This window comes from Heterocephalus glaber, unplaced genomic scaffold, assembly GCF_053883595.1.
Source record: "Heterocephalus glaber isolate CG9 unplaced genomic scaffold, H.glaber_assembly_v1.0 deba00001509, whole genome shotgun sequence".
Lineage (NCBI taxonomy): Eukaryota > Metazoa > Chordata > Mammalia > Rodentia > Bathyergidae > Heterocephalus > Heterocephalus glaber.
Window position 1 is genome coordinate 2,619,203 of NW_028258325.1, and position 19,687 is coordinate 2,638,889.

The window sequence follows — 19,687 nt, forward strand, 5'->3', positions numbered from 1 at the left end:
ACAGCCTCTTGGGGGCCCAGAGGACCCCAGCATGGCACCCCAGACAGCGTGGGGCCACAGGAGCACCAACCTAGGAACCCTCGGCCACCTGTGTAAACACAGGGCGCAGGACCCCATAGCCCAAAGACGTCCAGCCCATGTTCCCGGGCACCCTAGAGGGGCAAGCAGCACTCGGCAAGCCGCAGACCTGGAGCCCATGGCGTCCCCAGGACGCCACCCCCAGGCTCTTGTGCATCTGCTCCACAGGGCCCGGGGCCTCCGTGTTGGGCACAAGGGGTAGGAGGAGGGGTGGGTCATGTCATCATGCTCAGGGCATGCTGTCCCCACAGGGTGACCTTGCCAGGCCCAGGAGCCAAAATGCAGGGCCGATGCCCTTGGCAGGACAAGCAAGAACCCACAGCTGCCCCAAGGTGTCAGGAGCTGGGCGGGGCTCCTTGGAGTCCGTGCCCCAGAACCTTGGAGCGGGACCTTATTTGAGACAGAGTCTCCACAATGAGGCCATCCACCCTGAGGAGAGGGGACAGACACACACGTGGAGAGGGGCACCAGCAGGAGGAGCTGTCCACCAGCCGTCTCTGCCACGCCTGGTCTGTCCTCTGGCCCCAGACTGCGAGATGATCCAGCTGTGCGGTCTCGCCCTGTCATGGCACTTTGCTATGAAGCCTTCGGTGACCAGTACACCTTCTCTGCCCAGGCTGGGCCCCTGCCTGGCACACCCTGGGACACATTGCCCTCAGTGGTGACATTGGTGGACCAGGAGGGCACCATGGGACTGCGCAGGTCCCTGGATGGGAGTTGGTGGTGTCCTAGGGATGAGAGAGAAACTGAGGCCGACCGTCCTCCTGGAGTCAGGGCCGAGGAAGGCTGAGAGCCTGTCTGTGTGGCCCTGGGGATCCATCCTTGTCACCCGCCCAGCCTGGACCTGCCTTGGAGCGACCCTGCCACCCTGCTCCTCCCATCCACGCCCACTTTGGTCCTCGCTCCCCTGGATACCAGCCTTCGGCATAGACCTGAACTCAGCTCCCCTCTGCCCCACCCTGCCTCAGTTTCCCTTCTGTGAAGCCAACTCAAGGCCTCATGATCCAGGGGAGGCCAGTGTAGATCCGGGGTCCCACTGTGGGGCCAGGGTCCTTCCCTCCCCACGGAGGCCCTCGTCATAGCAGATGGGAATAAAACCCTTTAATAAACGGCTATGGCGGGTGCGATGTCTGAGAGGGAAAACCCAGAGCCAGGCCCTGGGCAGGGGGTGTGGGCTCCTAGTACTTGAGCAGCCAGCGCGGCCTGTGGGGGCTCAGCGACGTGAGGTAGGCCCACCACCAGGGCTTGCTCCCGCCGGCCGAGGGCAGCCTGCGCGCCCCGAGCGGCTCGGGATCCTGCTCCGCGGGGTCCCTCCGGGGGCCCAGGCCCCCCCGCACAACCCGGAAGTGGGGCGCAGCTCTGCGGAGCGCAGGCAGGAACTTCTTGGGGCCTGTGTCCAGGGGCTGCAGGATGAAGTCCACGCGTCCAGCCCTCTTCATGCCAAGGGGGATGGTGACCCTCTTCGCGAGCTTGGCGTAGCCGGGTGCCTGCGCGATGACCACGTGCGAGCCCGGCGGGAGGAGTCTCCAGTAGTCTCCATCCGGAGCTTCAGAGAGAACGCAAAGGACTCTCAGCAAGCCCGGCCGCGGCCGCGGTCTGAGCACCAGTGATGGGTGTTGGTGGGGAAGGCCATCACGAGGGCACAAAAAACCCCACGTTTGCCCCTGCCTTCGCGTCCAACCTGCTTTCCTTCCACCTTCTCTCTGTCAAACTCCTGTTCATCCCTCAAGGCCCTGCCTGGTAACACATCTCGGGTACTGTGTGTACCAATCAGCCGCGAGGGCAGCTCCGCGCTGGATGTGCACTTTGGGACCCACGCCTGGGCTTGCGTGGAGGTGGCTCCCTCCTGCCGTCTCTGGGGTGGTGGCTTTTCCTGGCACCACGGAGCACACACCGATTGTCGTTCCGGAGCCAGGTCGCACAACCTCTCCTTGGAGCCAGGCCCCACCGCCTTCCCTGGCCCAGGACGGAAGCAGCAGCTGGCGCCGACCCTGCACCCCCGCGCCAGCAGACGGCCCAGGACGCGGCCTGCGGTGCTCACCTGTGGTGATGTCGTGGCGGATGCCTTTGACGATGATGCGGGCGTTCTTGACCGGCTTCCCGAACCTGTCCAGCACCATGCCTTTGATGCCCCGGTGCGCCTGTAGGGACGGTGGGAGGGCGGGATGGCACGTGCTGCGCCTCCGGCCCTGTGCAAGCAGCTGAGTAAGCCACGCCCTCTCCGGGCCCCGCCTCCTGGCTGCGCCCTGGGTGGAGCCTCAGCACCTTCTGGATCAGCCAGTGACCCGTGTACCCTGGTCAGCCTGACTCTCCCGGCCTGCTTGACCAGCAGGGGCTGTAGGAACTGACCAGCGCCCCGACCGAAGGCGTCACAAATCCGTTATCCTTCTCTCCTGCGTCGTGGCCAAACCCGGCAGCGGGGGAAATCGGGAGGCACAAGTGCCCGGCATCTGTGCCGAGCGCGTCTCGAGACCTCCACCCCCGCCGTCCCCTGGGCAGGGCTGGGCCACCTGCAGGATCTCGTCCCGGCTGTGTTCCATGCCCCGCAGGCCTCACACGGGAGGCGGCCGAGCTCAGTGAGTGAGGGGGACAGCGTGGACGGTGTGAGAGCTCACTGTGCCCTGCACAACTCCGAGGTGGGCCTGGCCCGCTCTCCGCCCTCCCTTCTGGCTCACCACGCACTCGCCAGCCCCTTCGGTCCCTCGCAGCCCAGCTCGCTCTCCCTGCCCCAGGAAGCCCCCTGATGCCCGGCCTCCACAGCGGCCCACAGCCCTCGTTTCCTGTCTCCCGTCAGGCGTCCTCTGCCTTTGAGCCCACCAGGACCTGGAGGCACACACGGGCCCTCGCCAGCCACCCGGCGGCTTACACAGATTGGCGGCATTCTGTGCCCCCGACAGAGGCCTCCCTGTGCCGTGCCAGGGCACGGGCGCCCCACGCAGGGGCAGAGATGGTGCTGCCCCGCCTCCCACGGAGCATGGTGCCCGCCCCCCAGGCCTGCTCAGCATCACCATGAAAATAGCCTCAATTGGCCTCGACAGCCTCGTTGATCTTATCACTGCTGTCCGGCCTGCCCGGGGTCGACCGTCTCGGAGGCCAGGCCAGTGCTCTGGCCGCCCACTGCTGGGCACCGCCACAGATCTCCGTCTCCTGAGACCTTGCAGCCGTCTCCTTGGAGCAGCCCCAGCACCGCAAAGGCTCTTTCGGGCTCATTTTGGCCAGACGGCCATAAAACAGAATGCACATCGCTCAGTTATCTAAGGATGAGGTGGAGTCTCCGGCTGGCCATAAACAAGGGGCCTGAGCCTGGAGACACATTCAGCCACTATCTGGGGCTTTGCTTTTTCCCTGTTGTTACTGCTGACCCAAGGAAGGCTGCTGATCTGTCTAGAAAGGAGGACGTCAGGACAGGACTGGGCTGGGGGCAGCAGATGCCGGGCCACAGGGACAGGGCACGCCGCTCCCCCCCACCCTACCCCTCCTCTGGCTCTCAGCCCTGCAGCCTGTGACCCAGACCTGCTCATCCTCCACTGACCCCCTATAAACAGAGCACCTGCTCCCCCCGGCTGCCCAGGGTCACCCTGTGCCACCTTCTGTTCAGGGCATTCCTGCTTCTCACGGATGCCTGTGCCAACTGGCCTTGTGTGTGACTGGACGCATGGGAGAGGGCACTTCTTGGGGACAGTGTCACCTCCCAAGCCCCTCGGGATCCGCAGTCCCTCCCTCTTCCCGGTGCTGGGCAAGGTGCAGTGGGCACCCAGTGACTGCCTCTTGTGACACTAAGTTTTGGGGAGACCTTGGCTCTCCGGTCTAGCAGGGCTTCTGTGTCGTGTCCTCCCACCCACCACCTGTTCTGTGGCTGCAGCCCCAGGACAGTCCTCCTGCAGGCACCGCCGCCCCGGCCTCTGACACCTGGCCCTGCTCCACTCTGCCTCCCTGGCTCACGCAGTGCTTCAGTCCTTCTGCCAGACCCCTCAGTGCAGCCCTATGAGCCCCAGTGTCTCTGCTGTCCCTCGGAGCTTAGGCAGGTGTCACCCCTCCACCCAGAGCGCTCCCTGTCTCATTTCTCAGTTTCCCCTCCTTCAAGATGAAGCTGGCCAGCCACCTCCTCCAGGAAGCTCTCCGAGGTCAGTTGCACCCCTTTAGGCATGGGACCTCTGCTCACCAGGTCTGACCGTCCCCCTGGGTCCTAGCACCCCCAGGGCTCAAGGTGGCCACATGGAGCCGGGATGGAGACACAGGGCCGCCCGGGCAAGGCTGTCCCGCCCTGGCTCACCATCTCTAGGAAGCTGAGCAGCGGCTCCTTATTGTGCTGCCAGAGCCCGTACAGCGCCTCCTCGGGCGGGAACTTCATGCAGCCCAGCTCCACTGTGATCTCGAAGCAGTTGGTGTGCAGGTAGTTAAAGTCAGACATGCCTGCAGGTGGGCAGGGCAGTGTTGGGCAGAGGCCACCACGTATGCCAGTGCCCCTCGACATCTGCACAGGTGGCCATTGTCTGTCCCAGACGGCGGGGCATGGGGTTCGGGAGCGTCTGCCGATGTCCATGGAGCTGGACTCAGAACCCGAGTGGGGGTTGGCACTGCAGAGGACCTGGTGGCCTGGGCCCACACAGCCCCCGAGTCAGCAGCATGGGCACCGGCAGGCAGCAAGGAGCCCGCTCTTCCGAACTCGGGGCTGCTTGGAGCTGCTGCTCTGACTGCTGTCGGCCTCTCCCAGCTCAGCCCTGCCTGGGGGTCCTTGGCAGACCCCAGGGACAACAGAGCCATGACTGAGCTCTGGGGTCTCTGTCAGGAGTGGGGAACACAACCTGAGCTGGGTCCTGGGAGGAGGAATAGCTGTCCTGCCACAAGTGTGTCATCTGGGACAGCAGGGGAGCCTCACTATGGGGCTGACCGTGGCTTCGGGGCAAGTAGAGAGCTGGACAGGCTGCAGCAGGAGTCCCGCCCGGCCACCCAGGGCCACGGCCCAGATGAGTCTTTCCCTTGTCCTCATCTGCAGAACAGCACAACCACAAGAGCGGTGCAGGCGCAGAGCTCAGAGAAGGGATGCACGGGTGTGGCATGCGCATGCGGCCTGGCGTGGTCATCCACACGGCCCCCAGGTGCCTGTGCCTGGGACAGCTGCAGCCCGCAAGATTACAAATGCCGGGTTAGAGCTGAGGTTCAGAGGCACAAGAGGGAATTAGTGTGTGTACCTCTCGAGCTACCTTAGAGGGACAGTGTCGCCTGTGCACAGGTCACACTTATACACAGTGCGAAGCTGCGCAGTGTCTCCAAGACGCCAGTAACTGGCGTGCCAGTGCTTCACCTGGCGAGCCTGCTTAGCCACTGAGAGGCAGGGAAGGGCTGGTCACGAGCGCCATCATTAGGCAGAGGACAGAGGGCAGCCGCAGCTCACAGGGCCAGCTTGTCCACACCCTGCCTTGGGCATGGTGACACATCCCACCCCTTAGCAGAAATAGTCACTAACACAAGCCAGGCTCTGCCCAGCGCTCCCTGCCCCTACAGAGCAGTCGGGCCCCAGCCTCTGGACCCCCATCACGTTGTCACCCCAGGTGCTGAGGGCGCCCCGTCCTGCAGCACACACCTCCCGTGAAGCTGTACCAGTCGGCGCCATTGATGATGCTGCCCTGCTTCAGGAAGTTGCCCCCACACCTGTGCTCCGACCTGTCCATCATCATAGGGTGGACATCAGCGTAGGCTCTGGCCAGCAGCTTGAACATCTGAAAGGAAGGAGGGGAGAAAGAGGTCACGTCGGGCCAGGCCTGGAGAAGGTGGCTCTGCAAGGCCACACAGGCTCTGGCACAGGTGGGGGCAGAGTCCAGGCAGAGGGCATGGCAGGGGCACAGGCCTGGCAGGAGCAGCAGAAGCATCAGGGCCGCTGTGCTGGGGATGGGGAGGGGTGATTGCTGGGGAGGGCTGAGGATGGGGTCCCCAGGAGAGGACACAGTGGCAGTGTTGGCTGGTCTGCAGCTTAGCAAGTGCCCGAAGCCCAGAAAGGGGAGGCTGGGTGGAGAGACACAGCAGGGTGGGCTGCTTCTACCACCTCATCCGCCACGCCAACTTCACCAGTGAAACATCATTGCTCATCTTCCCGGCCAACCAGCACCTGGCTGTGGGCTCTGCCTGCAGGAGGCCTCTCCCCGGCACCCCTACCTCCCCCCAAACCACAAAGCATTTTCCTCCACAGCTGGTGGGGGGCATCAAACGCAGCTGGGGGCTGGCCACCCTCACCCACACGCCTGCCCGTAGGCGGAGTCATATCCCCACCGTGGACTTGCTCCTGCTTGGAGCTTGCAGGGCTCCAGGGCCTGGGACACATCTGACCTGGGGAGGGGACACCAGGAGGGTGGACAGGCAGGGCTCATCGACACGGAGCTGCCCAAGCCAGAGCAAGCAGCCTGCCCTAGTGCTCACCTGACCTGGAGGCCAGGATCCCGGCTTGGGGGAGGCAGGGGTGGGTCAAGCTCCTCAGATGCAAACCAAGCCCCAAATCCAAGGCCACTCATGCCCTCTGGTCCCCGGGGTTGGTAGATTAGGGACCGCAGCCCCTGCCACCCCAAGGCAGAGTTGCCACCCCAGAGAGTCCCCAGCCCACACCCAGCTTGTGGGGATCCATGAGGATGCATCAGCCATGGGCCGAAAAGCTTCCTGCCCAGCCCTGACCCTCAGTATCCACGAACACCTGGACACCCTCCTGCCCCTGCCCCTCTTCACCATCCCTGTCCTGGGGTCACCATCCCGTCACCAGCCAGACTGGGGTCAGGGCATGAGGGGACAGCGTGGCCTGACACAGGGCTGGAGCACAGGCCTGGGGCCAGGGGGAGCCCACCTGCTGGTAGCCGCAGTGCTGGTTCCTGGGAGGGGCCAGGAACCAGACAGAGCAGGCTCCACAGCAGCAAGGGTGGAGATGTCGTGGGTCAGGGCCGGCTGGGGCCTCAGGCCTGCTGCAGCTACCAGTTCTCACCCCGCGGGCCCCACACTTCCCCCCACAGGCGGCCTCCCGGGGACGCTGGCGTCCAGAGGCGACGGCGTGATGGATGGGTGATCGATGCTGGGCACAGCCTCCTTCTGCCACGCCGGTGGGACTGTTGAGGTGAGTCTGCCCCGGGGGACGTCGTCATGCTCTGAGGCCGAGCCCACGAGGCAGCCCAGAGATGCCCACCCTGCCCGGGGTTGCAGCGAGGGCGACCACCCTGCAACCAGGACCTGGAGCTCCGAGCCCGGGGGGGGGGCGCCCCTGGGCTTGCAGAGCGGGAGCAGGAGAGAGAGACAGGGAGGGAGGAGTGGGCGAGAGCGGGGATGAGCAGGGAACTGACTGTGGGCGCAGGCCTGAAGCCTCTCCGAGCCCCGCCCGGGCACAGCCCTGTCAGGAAGCGGCCCGGGCCCAGAGCGGCCCCGCCCACCCCCTCTGCCACGCCCACTCCCGATCTACCCCCGCCCACTCTCCCCTCGCCCCGCCCCCCCGTGCCGCCCCCAGCCCCGAGCGCGGCGGGGACCCACTGCCCTCCGTCCTGGCTGCCCGGGGTCCTGGGCCGCTCCCCCGGGACGGTTCGGGCCTTCGGCACCATCTGGCTCTGAGCACCTGACTGCGGGCGTCTGGGTCGCACCGACCTCAGCCTCGCTCACCCTCGCCGTGAGAGCCGCCCGCCGCCCTCCAGAGCCCCGCGCGAGCGCCAGACCCAGCGTGGGGCTCTGCAGGCTGGGGACCTCGGGGAGCCCTGTGGCTGCCCGGCCCTGTCACCTGCAGTCTAGGACCCGAGAGCGGAGGTCTGGCGGATGAACGGCGCCCCCAGACGGGCGGCCGAGGGTCAGGCCCCACGCGCGCGCGCCGCAGCAGCACCCCCTGCCGGGGCCGCCCGGACCCGCACCCTCCCGACGGCCCAGGGAGCGCTTGCCGGGTCGCCCCCAGGAGCTCCCGCGCGCGGGGACTCACCTTCTCGTCCGGCGTGGGGGAGAACATCTTCTCCTCCAGGGGGTGCTTGGAGAGGTCGAAGGGATAGGACACCACCAGGTCGCCCCCGTGGAGGCTGGCGGACAGCACGAAGGGCACTGTCCGCATCCACTTCATGACAGCCTTGGTCTCCGGGGCCACCTGCCAGGACAGAGGCGCGGCCTGCAGCGCTGGCACCGGCCCGCCGGCCGCCACGCCACGGGGGCCTGAACCTTCTCCCCTGTGTCACGGGGATGTCACCAGGATGCTTTCCCCCGGCGAGCGAGGGCCACATCCACTCAGGGCTTTCACAGCTCCTCCCTGCCTTGTCCCCAAACTGGGCAGGGGACAGCTGTGGGTGTTCTGCCCTCAGCGCAGCCAGCCTGTCAGGGCACAGCGCCTCGGTCACCTAGCATGCGGCCAGTGCTCAGCCCAGGCGGACGCCGAGCCATGGGCTCCACCCGGCAAAAGTTCCACCAACAAGCGTCAAGCGCGGCGCCACAGGACGCAGACCTGTCACCTGGCCTCGCCCAGGACGAGGGCTTCCTGAGTCCCACCCCCCCCAGGTGGGCACGGTGCCCAGGGAAGGCCGGGGGCCGGCGCGGGCAGTGCAGCTCCTACCTTACCCCACCAGTAGTGCTCGGGGATGGGGATGTGGTCAGCGCGCGCGGCCCGGGCCCCAGCCAGCCGGTAGTACTCGGACGTGAGGTCCGGGAAGTTCCGGTTCAGGTCCAGGTTCTGCGCGTTCTTCCTCCCGCTGGTCCACCCATTGTAGCCCGCTCCCTGAAAACGCGGGCCAGGCCCAGGTCGGGCTCACACATGGCCACCCAGCTCCTTCCAAAAGGGGAACAGCTGAGCCTAAGGTCGGAGCTGGGCTGTGGCTTCCTGTGGCTCTAGGTGCCGAGCTCGGCCGCCCCTCGCCCCACACGAAGGTCACCTCCAGAGCCCAACCCCACGGCACATGTGCACGCCCACGCCCACCTTCTCCACTGCGAGTTGCCAGTGCCTGTGTCACCTTCTGGTTTTTTCGACTGGGGAGTGAAGCCGGGGCCTTTGCACTGAGCTACATCCCTAGATCTTTTTAAAGTTTTTTGCTTTGAGACAGGGTCTTACTAAGTCACCAAGTTGCCCAGCCTGGGCTCAAGCTTTCCATCTTGCCTCAGCCTCCTAAACTCTGGGGCGATAGGCTCATGCTCTTTCCAGGCCCTGGTCATCTTTTACATTTTTTCTTAGCGCATCTTTGCAATACCTAGAGATCACTCTTTGTGGGCCGCTGGAACGCGGACCTGACTCATCTTAATTCTTTTCCATCTCCCCTCCCTCTATCTCTCGGGCCCTTCCCATCTGTGAATATCTATGTCCCTGTTTCCTGTTGTCTACCTTTTAGCTTGCTGTTTATATTTTGGGTTTCCCACGTAAGAGAAACTATGTGGTTTCTTTTTAAACCATGTGATTTTTAAGCTTATGTGTCTGATTTATGTCATTAGCATCATGGTCTCAAGGTGCATCCATTTTCCTACAGATGACTCAAGGTCATCCCTCTTTATGGCAGCCTAGTATTCCCTGGTGTGTAAATACCACACTTTCTTCATCCACTCATCTGCCGATGGACATACAGGCTGCTTACAATATTTTTTTTTTTTTGGTACTGGGGATAGAACTCGGGTCCTTGAGCTTGTGCAGCAGGCGGCGAAACCACTGAGCTAAATCCCTGGCCCTGCTTCTAAGATTTTTTTTTAACACGCCATAGAACTATCGGTCCCTGCCTCCCCCTGCGCCAGTGAGATGCCTGCTTAATCCCTGTCACCTGGAACCCTGGACACACACATGCCCTCTTCAGCAACCAGAGGATCACGGCTGAGGGAGGGCAGCAGGTGCTCACCTCGGCTGCTGCCACCTCGTAGCCGTCAGGGTTCATGGAGGGCAGCAGGTGGATGCGGGTGGTGTTGAGCAGGCGCTGGATTCGAGGGTTTCCCAGCAGGTACTCGGAGCACAGGTACTGCGCCAGGTAGATGAGCATCTCGCGCCCTGCCACCTCGTTGCCGTGGATGTTGCCAATGAGCTTCACCTCGGGCTCCACTGCGGAGACACAGTGACCTGGGCATCACCTCATGGCCCGAGGGCCCCAGCCTTGAGCACACTCAGCAAGGGGACCCGGTGTGACTCAGGATCTCTGCACACGATGAGGTCTTCCCGAGGTGGTCCGTTTATCGAGCTCATTTCTTATGTTCAGTGTGGTTCCCAGCATGGTGAGCCAAGCCGCTACTGATAATTTATGGTGTCACAGACTTGTGAGATTTCCGTGGAAAGCCACTCTCTGCATCTGAGCAACACAAGCATGTGGCACTCAGCTGGGAAGGGAGCTGGCGCAGGGTGGGCGGGAGGACGGATGGATGACAGGTTGTGGGAAGATGAGTGGGCCGGGCCTGGCAGCCTCATTTGCTGTGTGACATGGCTCACGGTGCTCACCTGGAAAGTGGCACCTCCCTCCCCCGCCACGTGTGACGCGCTGACCCTCAGAGACGGTGTCCCTCGGCTCCCCAGGAAGGGAACCAGGTCTCTACTGGAATGTCCTGGATTCTCTGGAGCAGCCAGTCCAAGCAGCCCGCTCCCCCAGCCCCCAGCAGCAGCATTGTAGACCACGAAGCTTGGTTTCCTAACTGCCTGGCTAGAAGGCAGGAACCACGGGACTGCCACTCCCTATACTGCCCCCTGCTGGCTCAGAGTGGAATGAGCCCTCCAGGCTGGAGTATGCCAAAGTTTTGAGTTTTCCAGATGGAAAAGCCACTGTGTCTACGCGACCAGCAGGCAGCGCAGTCCCCAAGCAGTTTGGCAGAGTGTAGGGAAAGTGACCAGGACCCAGGTCTCACTGACCTGCTCGGCCTGGTCCTCAAGGGCAAGACCAAAACCAGTCTTGCTAAGCTGCCCAAACTGGCCTTGAAACTATGATCCTCCTGCCTCAGCCTCCCAAGTGGCTGGGATTGTAGGCATGCACCACCACACCCCGCCTGGCATCTGTCTTAAACCTGTCATTGGTCCCACACCTGCTCCATCCTTTGCAGCCAGCGTCTCCACTGTGATGCAAGAGCCCCTCTCACTCCCCAGATTCCCGGGTGGAGTTGGCATGTGGGGAGGTCCTCCTTGTCTATTCAGCAGTCCCTGAGGGACGTGGCCATGCACCAAGCAGAGCCCCAAAGCCTCACCCCACCTGGTACCCCAGACCTCCCTCCCCCAGCCCGTGGGCCTTCCTGGAAGCCCAGCCTCCCACGCGGCACCTACTGAGCTCGTGCTGGCTGGGGTGGCCCGAGAACTCAATGACCAGCAGGTCCTTGCCGTCGAAGCTGCGCCCGATGCTGTACGTGTTGGCCACCTGGGCACAGCGGGCCACCGTCCGCTTCAGCACCCTCACCATCTGGGTGTAGGAGTGGTGGGCAAAGCGGATGAAGGTGGGCGGCAGGCCCGAGGGCAGGGCCTCCTCAGGCTCCAGGTCACCTGGGGACAGGGGGACGCCAGGCTGGGCACTGTCCTGTTGCCAACGGCTCCCAGCCCGCCCTCGGCCTCCCCAGCTGCTGCCTGGGGACAGACACCAGCCTCTCCAGCACCAGGCACCCACTACCCTGCAGCGGGCAGGGAGGGGAGCCACGCATCCCCCTGCACGGCTTCCAGTCTGCGACATCTTTCACTGCGACTCCCAGTGGAAGCTCCTAACCTTGACAGCAGCCAGTGACTGTGCCTGAGAGCCTGACGCACACTGGCACTAGCACAGTCCCCAGTGCTGCAGGACGGAGGCGAGGGAGGACTCCCGGAAGGCACTCTGTGCATGAAGCCTCCACCCTGGAAACCTGCCGCCCTGCCTCTTGCTGGACTGTTTTCTGCCACTGCCCACTCTGACCATGGCACCTGTGTGGCTTTGCATCCCAGACCGAGGGCAGATGTGGCAAGAGTGGTTCCGGGGGCTCCTCACAGCCACCACCAAGCTGGCACTGAGTTCCCTGCCACTTCCAGGAGCAGAGGGCAGGGCGGCAGGCCCCAGCCGGGCCCCAGCAGCCTTCCCTGGGGACTGTCCTCGGCCCCAGCGACTCCACCCACAGCCGCCAGGGCCCACAGTTAGCCGTTTCCCTGAGCCACTCACAGAGCTGCGGTTTTGCTTCTGCTCAACGTGGTCATTGAGGGAGGAAGCAGAGGGAACCAGAGCTGCCCAAAATAATCTCTCAAGCTGGCTGCTCGGGCTTCCCTGGACAGCGGGCTCGGCCTGCCTGGGAGACGCCTGGCTTCTGTCCTGGGCCCCGCTGGCCGCCTCCTCACTTGCTCAAGAGCCCGTCCTCACACAGCTGTCCCCGGTCCACGTGAGGCCATGCTGGCCTCTCTCCAGGAGCACGAGGCTCCAAGCGCCAGGATCAGCCCCCGCGCCAGCCCAGAGACCCTGTCTGGGGCCGGTGTCCCCTCCCCTGCCACCTCCCGCCTCCCAGTGCAGAGATGAGGACGCAGTAGGTGCTCAGTAGCTGACCAGGAATGGGTGACTGGCCCGTCCACCGATGGCCAGCCGGGTCACCCCAGAGAGGTACCCTGTGCTGTCTCTCCTCCCTGAGCCCCCACTCCTCATCTGGGACAGGAGGTAAGAACTCAAGCTGTAACGCCACAGGGCCCCGCCGCCTGGCCCGGAGAGGCTGCTGCCCCTCGCTGCCCCGCACGGCATGCCGGGCTCACGGCTGCTGAACCACCACTCATCATCAGCGTGCAATCAAAGGAATGCACCCGGCCCTGACCTTACCAGCCAGCCTCCAGGAGTGGAGGCCCACACATGGCAGGGGTTGGCCCTGCTGGAACCCTCTGCCCACCACAGAGTCATGGCGATGCCACAGCCAAGCCCCAGGTAGGACCTGTACCCCTCGTCATCGGTGAGCAGCTCACTGACCCCCGGCCTGCCAACCCCTCCCCTGGTCCCTCAGAGCCAAGACTCTGGCGCCTGCCTGTCCCTCCCTGGCTTCCAGGAGCTGCCCTGCACCCTGGGCCTCGCCTCACCCCGAAGCTGCTCCAGGGGGTCAAAGCAGCCCTCTTCCTTGGGCGCGAAGTAGCGGGCGCAGTCCAGGAAGTAGGGCCAGGCCATGTCGATGGCATCGAAGGCTGGCTGGCAGGCCTCCTGCAGGCCCTGGCACACGTGCCGGCAGGGTCTCCGAACCCGGGAACCCTCGCACCGGGGAGCCAGCACCGCACAGCCCAGCAGCCGCAAGTCGGGGTTGCACTGGCCCTCCAGGAGGTGGTGCAGCACACTCAGCAGGATGTACTCGGAGCTGGCCTCCACAGCCTCTCGCGAGCGGTGCTCCAGCGCAGTGGGGAAGGTGGTCTGGTTATAGGTAGCACCCGAGCAGGTCGTGAGCTGCAGGTTCACGCAGGTGGCTGGAAGGAGGCAGGGTCCACAGGTCACCCGATGGCCCATGCTCAAGTGCACCCCCTCTGGGGCCAGACCCTACACAGATCGGGGTACCCACAATCCCAGGGGAGGGGACTGGGGCCTGTGGGAGCCTGAGAACGCTCTTGCATTGGAGCTCAAACGTCCCCCAAACTTCCAGTGTTCAGGTTCTCAGAAGGTGATGGGATCATGGGGCTCTAACTTCACCCACGAATTCATCTGTGGACCATATCTGTTGGCGTCATTGGCAGGTGATGGGAATAGGAAGTGGGCCTAACTGAAGGCAGTGGGTCATGGGCATGAGGCTTAGCTTGCCCCAACCCTTCCTCTCTGGCTCTTCGGTCCCTCTCTGCTACCTGCCCACCGTGCTGTGAGCAGCTGTCCTGCTCCACACCCTTCTGCCTCGTCTCAGGCCTACAGCAATGGGGCCAGCTGGCCATGGACTGAACCTCTGGAACCATGAGCCAGAATAAACTCTTCTCCTGCAAGGTGATTTTCTCAGGTGCTTTGTCACAGCAACAGAAAGCTGATGGCACAGTTCCTAGGCCTGGCTGTGCAAATCCCGAAGCAGGGCAGTCCCCACAGACACACCCTGCATGGCCTAGCCTGTGTCCCCCAGGAAAGGGCTGGCCCTCAGTGGCCAGTCTGGGCTCAGGTTCTCCGCGAGGGGCTGAGTAAGGACAGCTGGACGTCACAAGGACACTGCAATCACAGGCCGAGGTGGGCAGGGACTGCTGTGCTAATCACTGCAGCAGCTTCCCCCCACCCCAGCTCCCACCCACGCCCGCTCCTCTCCTCCCCACCAGGCACCCAGGTGTGGTGTGTGGCACGTGGCCTGAGATTCTGCCACTTCTGCATGCTAAACCTTAGAAAGGCCAGGGCTCCTTCTGCTCAGCTTTTCTCTGCTCAGAATGCTGGTCTATGGCACTGACTTTGCATTGAGGAATCTTTCCTGGTTTGTTGAAGATCGTGTCCCTCCAGGTAGAAAATACCAAAGGCCCAGACTGGTGGGGAAAACCTCTGCCTGTCTCAGAAAGTCGCCCTTGACCTCGGCCCTCTCCTGAGTATTTCGGACACCTAAGCTTCAAAATCACCTGTGAGATTCCTCGACACTTTCCTCATTTTACAGAGGAAAGCGGGATGAAGGGGCAGCACCTGCCCAAGTCCATGGGCTCAGCAGGGGCCGGGCAGAGCTGCAGCCCCGGGAAATGGAGCACTGGGCTGGGCCAGATGTGTGTTAGTGTGTGCGCAGCCTGGTTCACACCAGCATCCCACCCCCAAAATAGAACATGTTAGGATGAGAGGTAACGGGGTGTTGCTCAGCCCCAGAGCGGACCAGGGCAGGGGACAGGAGCTGCATGGCAGGCAGAGGGAGGACGGGGCCCCTGCAGGCACTCGGTGGCCAGCCCTTGCCCATGGGGCCGTCTGTCCTGCGTCTGGCCGACTGTCTCTCGAGCTTCCGGATCAGGGGCTCAGAGCTGAGGAGCAGGCCCTGCTCTGTCTCCCACTCTGGGAACCATGGCTCGGCTCTAAACTGGAGGCTGCGGCACACCTAAAACCCAAGCCAGGGAGTCCAGGTACGCACCGCTGTCAGCAGCCGCTGGCCCATGGCAGTCACCTGCAGAGAGAGAGGCCCCTGCATCAGGCACGCCCCTGGATGGCGGCAGCGTGGCTGCTCTGTCCACAGCCCGGAGTCACCGCGCCCTCCCCCGGCCGCAGCGCATGCCGTCCTCGCCTCGCCCTTGGCTGGAGGGGGCAGCACCCCCACTTCTGGGTGAGGACCGTCTGACTGGGCTAAGGACGGCCACCCATGGCAGTGTGGGTCTAAGTGTGGGTCTGGCCCCGTAGCCTGGACGGCCGGCAGGGTGTGAGTGGCCCAGGCCCGTCAGCCTCCCATGGGCAGCCCCAGTGCCGGCCGCAGAGCACCGAGTTCTGCAGGCTCTGACTTCACGTTACTCAAAGCCCCTCCGAGGCCCAGCGGGGCGTGGGCTGCCTGTCTGGGACACTCTGCAGGGGGTGGGGTCTCGCCCATATGGAGCTGGGGACCCCTTCCCCAAGCAGAGGATCCCTCACAAAGCTATCTTTGCAGCAGTGGGGTTTCAGGGGCCCCAAAGCCAGCCACAACACCCCGAAGCGGTGAGGTGCTGTCCCCACCTGGGACAGGGCCACCCCATCCTGAGCCTCCACCAGACAGCTCACTGAGCTCTCACAGGATGGCGACACTGGGCTCTGAGCCTCTGCCAGGTGCCCAGGGGATGGCTCATCCCCGCGTGTGACACGAGAGCCACGCAGACCCTGGGGGTGTGCACTGGAGCGCGCCCCGCTCGTGGGAGATGCCTGCTGCCCTGGGATTGTCTCCCCCTTGACCCACCATGGGGGTAGAGAAGGTGCCTGGCCCTGGCCCCTGCTGGCTCCGGCCCGACTCCCTCACATGGGGGCCCCGGCCAAGACCAGCTCATGCTGCATCTTTAGTGCACACGGGGTTTGCATTCGTCACCTTGGGGTACTGTGGAAGGAAGGCCGAGGGGTGCCCACATTCAGTGGTGCCACAGAACCCTGTGCTTGGCTGGGATGCTGCAGGCCAACCCTAGCCCAGGGCAGGCGGCCTCTCCACAGCACCTGAAGACAGCAGAGCAGGCCCAGCCTGTGGGCGCCACAGCGTCCACGTGACGGCCTCGCGTCTGTGCATCTCCGGGCAGCAGGCTGCACCCCGGGCACTCCCAGGCTTTGCGGCCCTGAGTGTCCCCCCCGCACTGCCCACCGAGGGCCGAGGGCGGCACAGTGGGGAAACTGACACTTGAGGGAACAGAGGAAGCAGGAGAAGCCGCCAGGGCCCGCCCAACTTCGCATTGGCTCTGCCTCTCGGGCAGCTGCAGACCCTGGAAGGAGGGGTCAGCATCCAGGTGGAGCCCACAGAGCCCCTGCCCACAGGGCCAGCACGATGTCCTTGTGCAGTGCCTGGGCACCGAGAGCTTGTGCCTGAGGCTGCAGTCTGAAGCTTGCTCGCACCAGGGCCCACGACCAGCCATGGGCTGCTGGTCCCGTGCTGAGCTTGGACGAGGGCAGACGTGTGGGGAGCTGCTGCGTCCCGTCCCTCGGCTGTGACTGTCACTGGCTGCACACCTGGCCCAGGTGGCTGTGTGCACTGGGAGACGCAGCACACACTAGACAGCTCAGCGAGTGGAAGAGCCACCTCGAACTGGCCCAGGGCTTCTGCTGCCTCAGGGAAACCCAAGGTGAGGCCACCAGGAGCCAAGGAGTCTGTCCCACACCTGCTTCCAAGGCACCAAGCGCCCCCTGGAGGGCCACGCAGAGACCGCAGCCCCTGGTTTCACACGGCTTCTCTGAGGTTTACAGATGAGGAAGCTGAGCTCCGGGGACTAAGTCCTGCTGTGTGCCTCAGTTTCCCCATCTCACACTGAGACAGCAAGAGCGCTCCTGTGAAGCTGCTGCGGACCCAATCAGGCCAGAGGTAGGCAGCACCTGGTGCCACGTGAGTGCCTGACATGCTCCATCCGAGTTCTGAAGTGACTGCCACCCACTCCTGGTGTCCTCCACGCAAAAGGCAGATGGGCAGGTGACGACGGCACGGTCCCTGCTCTGAGGAGGGCCCTCGTCTCCCTCCGGGTCACTCAGGGAGAGGGTGGGGCCTTCTGTGCCTGCACCTGTCCTTCCAAGGACACTGGCCGCTGGGTTTAGGGCTCAGCGGGGTCCACTCCGCTCTCATCTTGGCTGTGACTTTAGTCTAAGTGAGGTCACATGCACAGGTCCCAGGTTAGCACACAAGCGTCCCTTGTGGGGGACACAACCCAGCCATCACCAGCAGCACAGGGCCCCGTGGGCTTGGTCTCTCTGGGCCGCTTTTCTGTCCACAAGTGAGGGAGGGACCCACCCGGGAGGGACCCACCCGCCCGCCTGGCAGCCACAGGATGCCGAGGCCGGGGACACTATGGATGGCTGGTTCCACCGCTGCTGTCACCTCCATGGAGCCGCCTCAGGCGCCACCCTGGCCCCTGGCCCCGCAGCCTGGGGAACAGAACAGGAGGGGAGCTGGGTCCCCACAGCCCAAAGCCACCTGGCCACTCTGTCAGCCACAAGCCACACGTGCTGCTGAGGGCTTGAAACTCAGCAAGGTGAAGCCAGCAGGCACTGCACGTGTGAGAATACACTACAAACAGGAGAAAAATGTCTCCCAAGAACTGCACATTAACCACAAAATATCGGAATGATACTTTGGGTGTATTGGGCTAAAACTTTGCTGTTAAAATGAATTTCACCTGTTTCCTAGTATGTCTCCTGTGTGACAACCAGGACACGGAAAACGGCAAATGTGGCTAGCAGCCCATTTCCCGGGAAGGCGCCCGGCTGGAGGGGCTGGAGAGTCCGCGGTGACTACGATGCCCCTTGACCACCAGGTGGCAGCACCCCTTAACCTGGGAAGGAGGGCGCACGTCCCTCCTCCCCCTTAAGGCACTGTAGGCTGCTCCTCCCGGACAGGTCCTCTATCAGAGTAGAACACTGAGTGAGGCCAGGGAGGGCGGTCATCTTCTCCAGGTCCCACCGCAGAGTAGAGCCGCAAATTTGAACCCAGAGCCAGACCCGGGAGAGGAGACCAGGGTGCTGGGCAGACCGGAGTCCTGGTCCGAAGACTGGACTTGACCTCCAGGCTCATCTGCAAGGAGGGAGACGAGCCACCTGGCAGATCCCTGGTGGAAACCCTGGCTGGGGCCACGGAGGTGCTGCAGGAGGAGGGAGCCCACACCGCCGGGCCTGGGCGGGCTTCCTGGAGGAGGGCTGGGTCCCCGGAAGCCTGTGTGTCTGGACACTTTCTGGGAGCTTGGGGCACAGGGAGGACGGCGAGGACGGCCCCGGGACCCTGTGCTGTCCACCCCACACACTCATGGGGGGCGGCTGGGCTGAGCGAAGGCGGGAGGGCGCTGGCCCCACAGGGCACCTCGTTCCCAGCATGCACCAGCCGCGGCCATTCACAGGTGTCACAAACCTGACACGGGGACCCTCAGCCCCGGGACCCAGCCCTCCAGGAGCACAGGCACCTGCGGCTGATCAGAGCCCGGTGCCCTGGATGGGGCACCACAGGCAGGGCCACTGGAGCCAGCTTCCGGCGGGGGGATGTGGCCAGCACTCAGGCCCCAGCTATGGGGACCTGGTCAGCCGAGGCCACTCGGAGCGCGCTGGTCCTGGTCACTCCGGTCTCCCCACCCCAGGCCGAGCACTCGCCCTCTGCCCTCTGTCCTCAGTGCCTGCCCTGATGCTGTGGTCACATCCCAGCCACAGCCTGTGGTACCAGGCCCTCCCCCGTCCTGGAAGGACCCCAGGGCCAGCTCGGTCTCCTGCCGCGCACAGTCCTGGCACCTGTTGGGAGGCCGTCTGCAGGCACTGCACCCTCTCTGTGCCCACACAGCTGGGGTCCTGCGCTGCGCTCTGCCGCCCCCAGCCTCAGCTGTCTGGCGCCCCCGGGGGTCCCCACCTCCATGCACTAAGAGACCCGGGTCCCTCCTGGGCAGAGTTCCCTCCCGGGGTCCTGGGGTGCACTCTGGGGACCGTCAGCCTGGCGGGGTCTGTCGCATGGCCAAGGGGCTAGAGTTCCTGGCCGGGGGTGCGCTCTGCCCAGTAAGGGGACGGCGGACCTTACCGGTGGCAGCCAGCGCGACCAGCAGGGCGAGCGGCAGCGGCAGCGGCAGCATGGTGGGCGCGGTGATGTGGCACTGGGCTCCCGGCGCTCAGGGGGGGCTCGAGGCCGCGCGGGAGTCGGGTTACAGGGCAGCGTCAGACGCGCAGAGGGGATGCGGCGGGGAGGAGCAGCAGATAAACGGGCAGCCCCCAGCCCGAGGGGTCCCGCCCCCACGGGAACCGGGCCGCCGCCCCCCGCCCTCCGTGCCGTGGGAAAAACCCTGCTCCCGGGACAGGACGGCGGGTGGGGGCGGCCGGGGAGCCAGGCTGGGTCGCCCGTGCTGGGCCTCGGCCCCGCCTCCCCGCACTGTGGACCCACCCAGAGAGCAGAGTGGGGAAGCAGGTGGCCCTGCAGCCCCTCCGCCTCCCCTTCCCTAGAGCAGGGGTCAAAGGCGAGGTCTAAACTGCACCTGGGGACCGAGAGGCCCCCGCCTCCGGGAGCCCCCTGGGAGGAGGCCCGGCCGGGCCGGTGGGGGGCCCTGAGCCCGGCTCCTCCCGGGCAGGACCGGCTCCTGCCGCAGGCCGGCCGTCTGCACCGCGACTGCACGTCCGCCCGTGCTGCGCCCCAAGCCCGGGCC

At 64.5% G+C, this 19,687-nt stretch overlaps 1 protein-coding gene across 5 annotated transcripts; it reads right to left on the reverse strand.

The window, feature by feature from the left end:
* Window positions 1-1,164: 1,164 nt before the first annotated feature.
* Window positions 1,165-19,687, reverse strand: Cpz (carboxypeptidase Z). Of its 5 annotated transcripts, XM_087187250.1 has the most exons (12): window positions 19,072-19,679; window positions 15,004-15,036; window positions 13,031-13,405; window positions 11,288-11,500; window positions 9,891-10,087; window positions 8,630-8,791; window positions 8,012-8,170; window positions 6,908-7,177; window positions 5,663-5,798; window positions 4,352-4,491; window positions 2,120-2,219; window positions 1,165-1,624 (listed from the first exon to the last, which is right to left on the reverse strand). In XM_087187250.1, the coding sequence occupies exons 1-12, from the start codon at window positions 19,121-19,123 to the stop codon at window positions 1,257-1,259; spliced, it is 2,205 nt and encodes a 734-aa protein (XP_087043376.1). In that variant the 5' UTR covers window positions 19,124-19,679; the 3' UTR covers window positions 1,165-1,256. The 5 variants fall into 5 exon arrangements, with proteins under 5 accessions (XP_087043376.1, XP_087043378.1, XP_087043377.1 ...); XM_087187252.1 differs by lacking the exon at window positions 4,352-4,491 and having other exon boundaries at window positions 19,072-19,687; XM_087187251.1 differs by lacking the exon at window positions 15,004-15,036.

What these genes read in the sequence shown, in the direction of transcription:
- Cpz (XM_087187250.1), bottom strand. Translation starts at nt 19,123, where the DNA reads ATGCTGCCGCTGCCGCTGCCGCTCGCCCTGCTGGTCGCGCTGGCTGCC. An exon ending in CCCCCTGGAGCAGCTTCGGG is followed by an intron (nt 11,501 to 13,030) that starts GTGAGGCGAGGC and finishes CCCTGTCCCCAG; the next exon opens with GTGACCTGGAGCCTGAGGAG. An exon ending in CCCCAGCCAGCACGAGCTCA is followed by an intron (nt 10,088 to 11,287) that starts GTAGGTGCCGCG and finishes GTGTCTCCGCAG; the next exon opens with TGGAGCCCGAGGTGAAGCTC.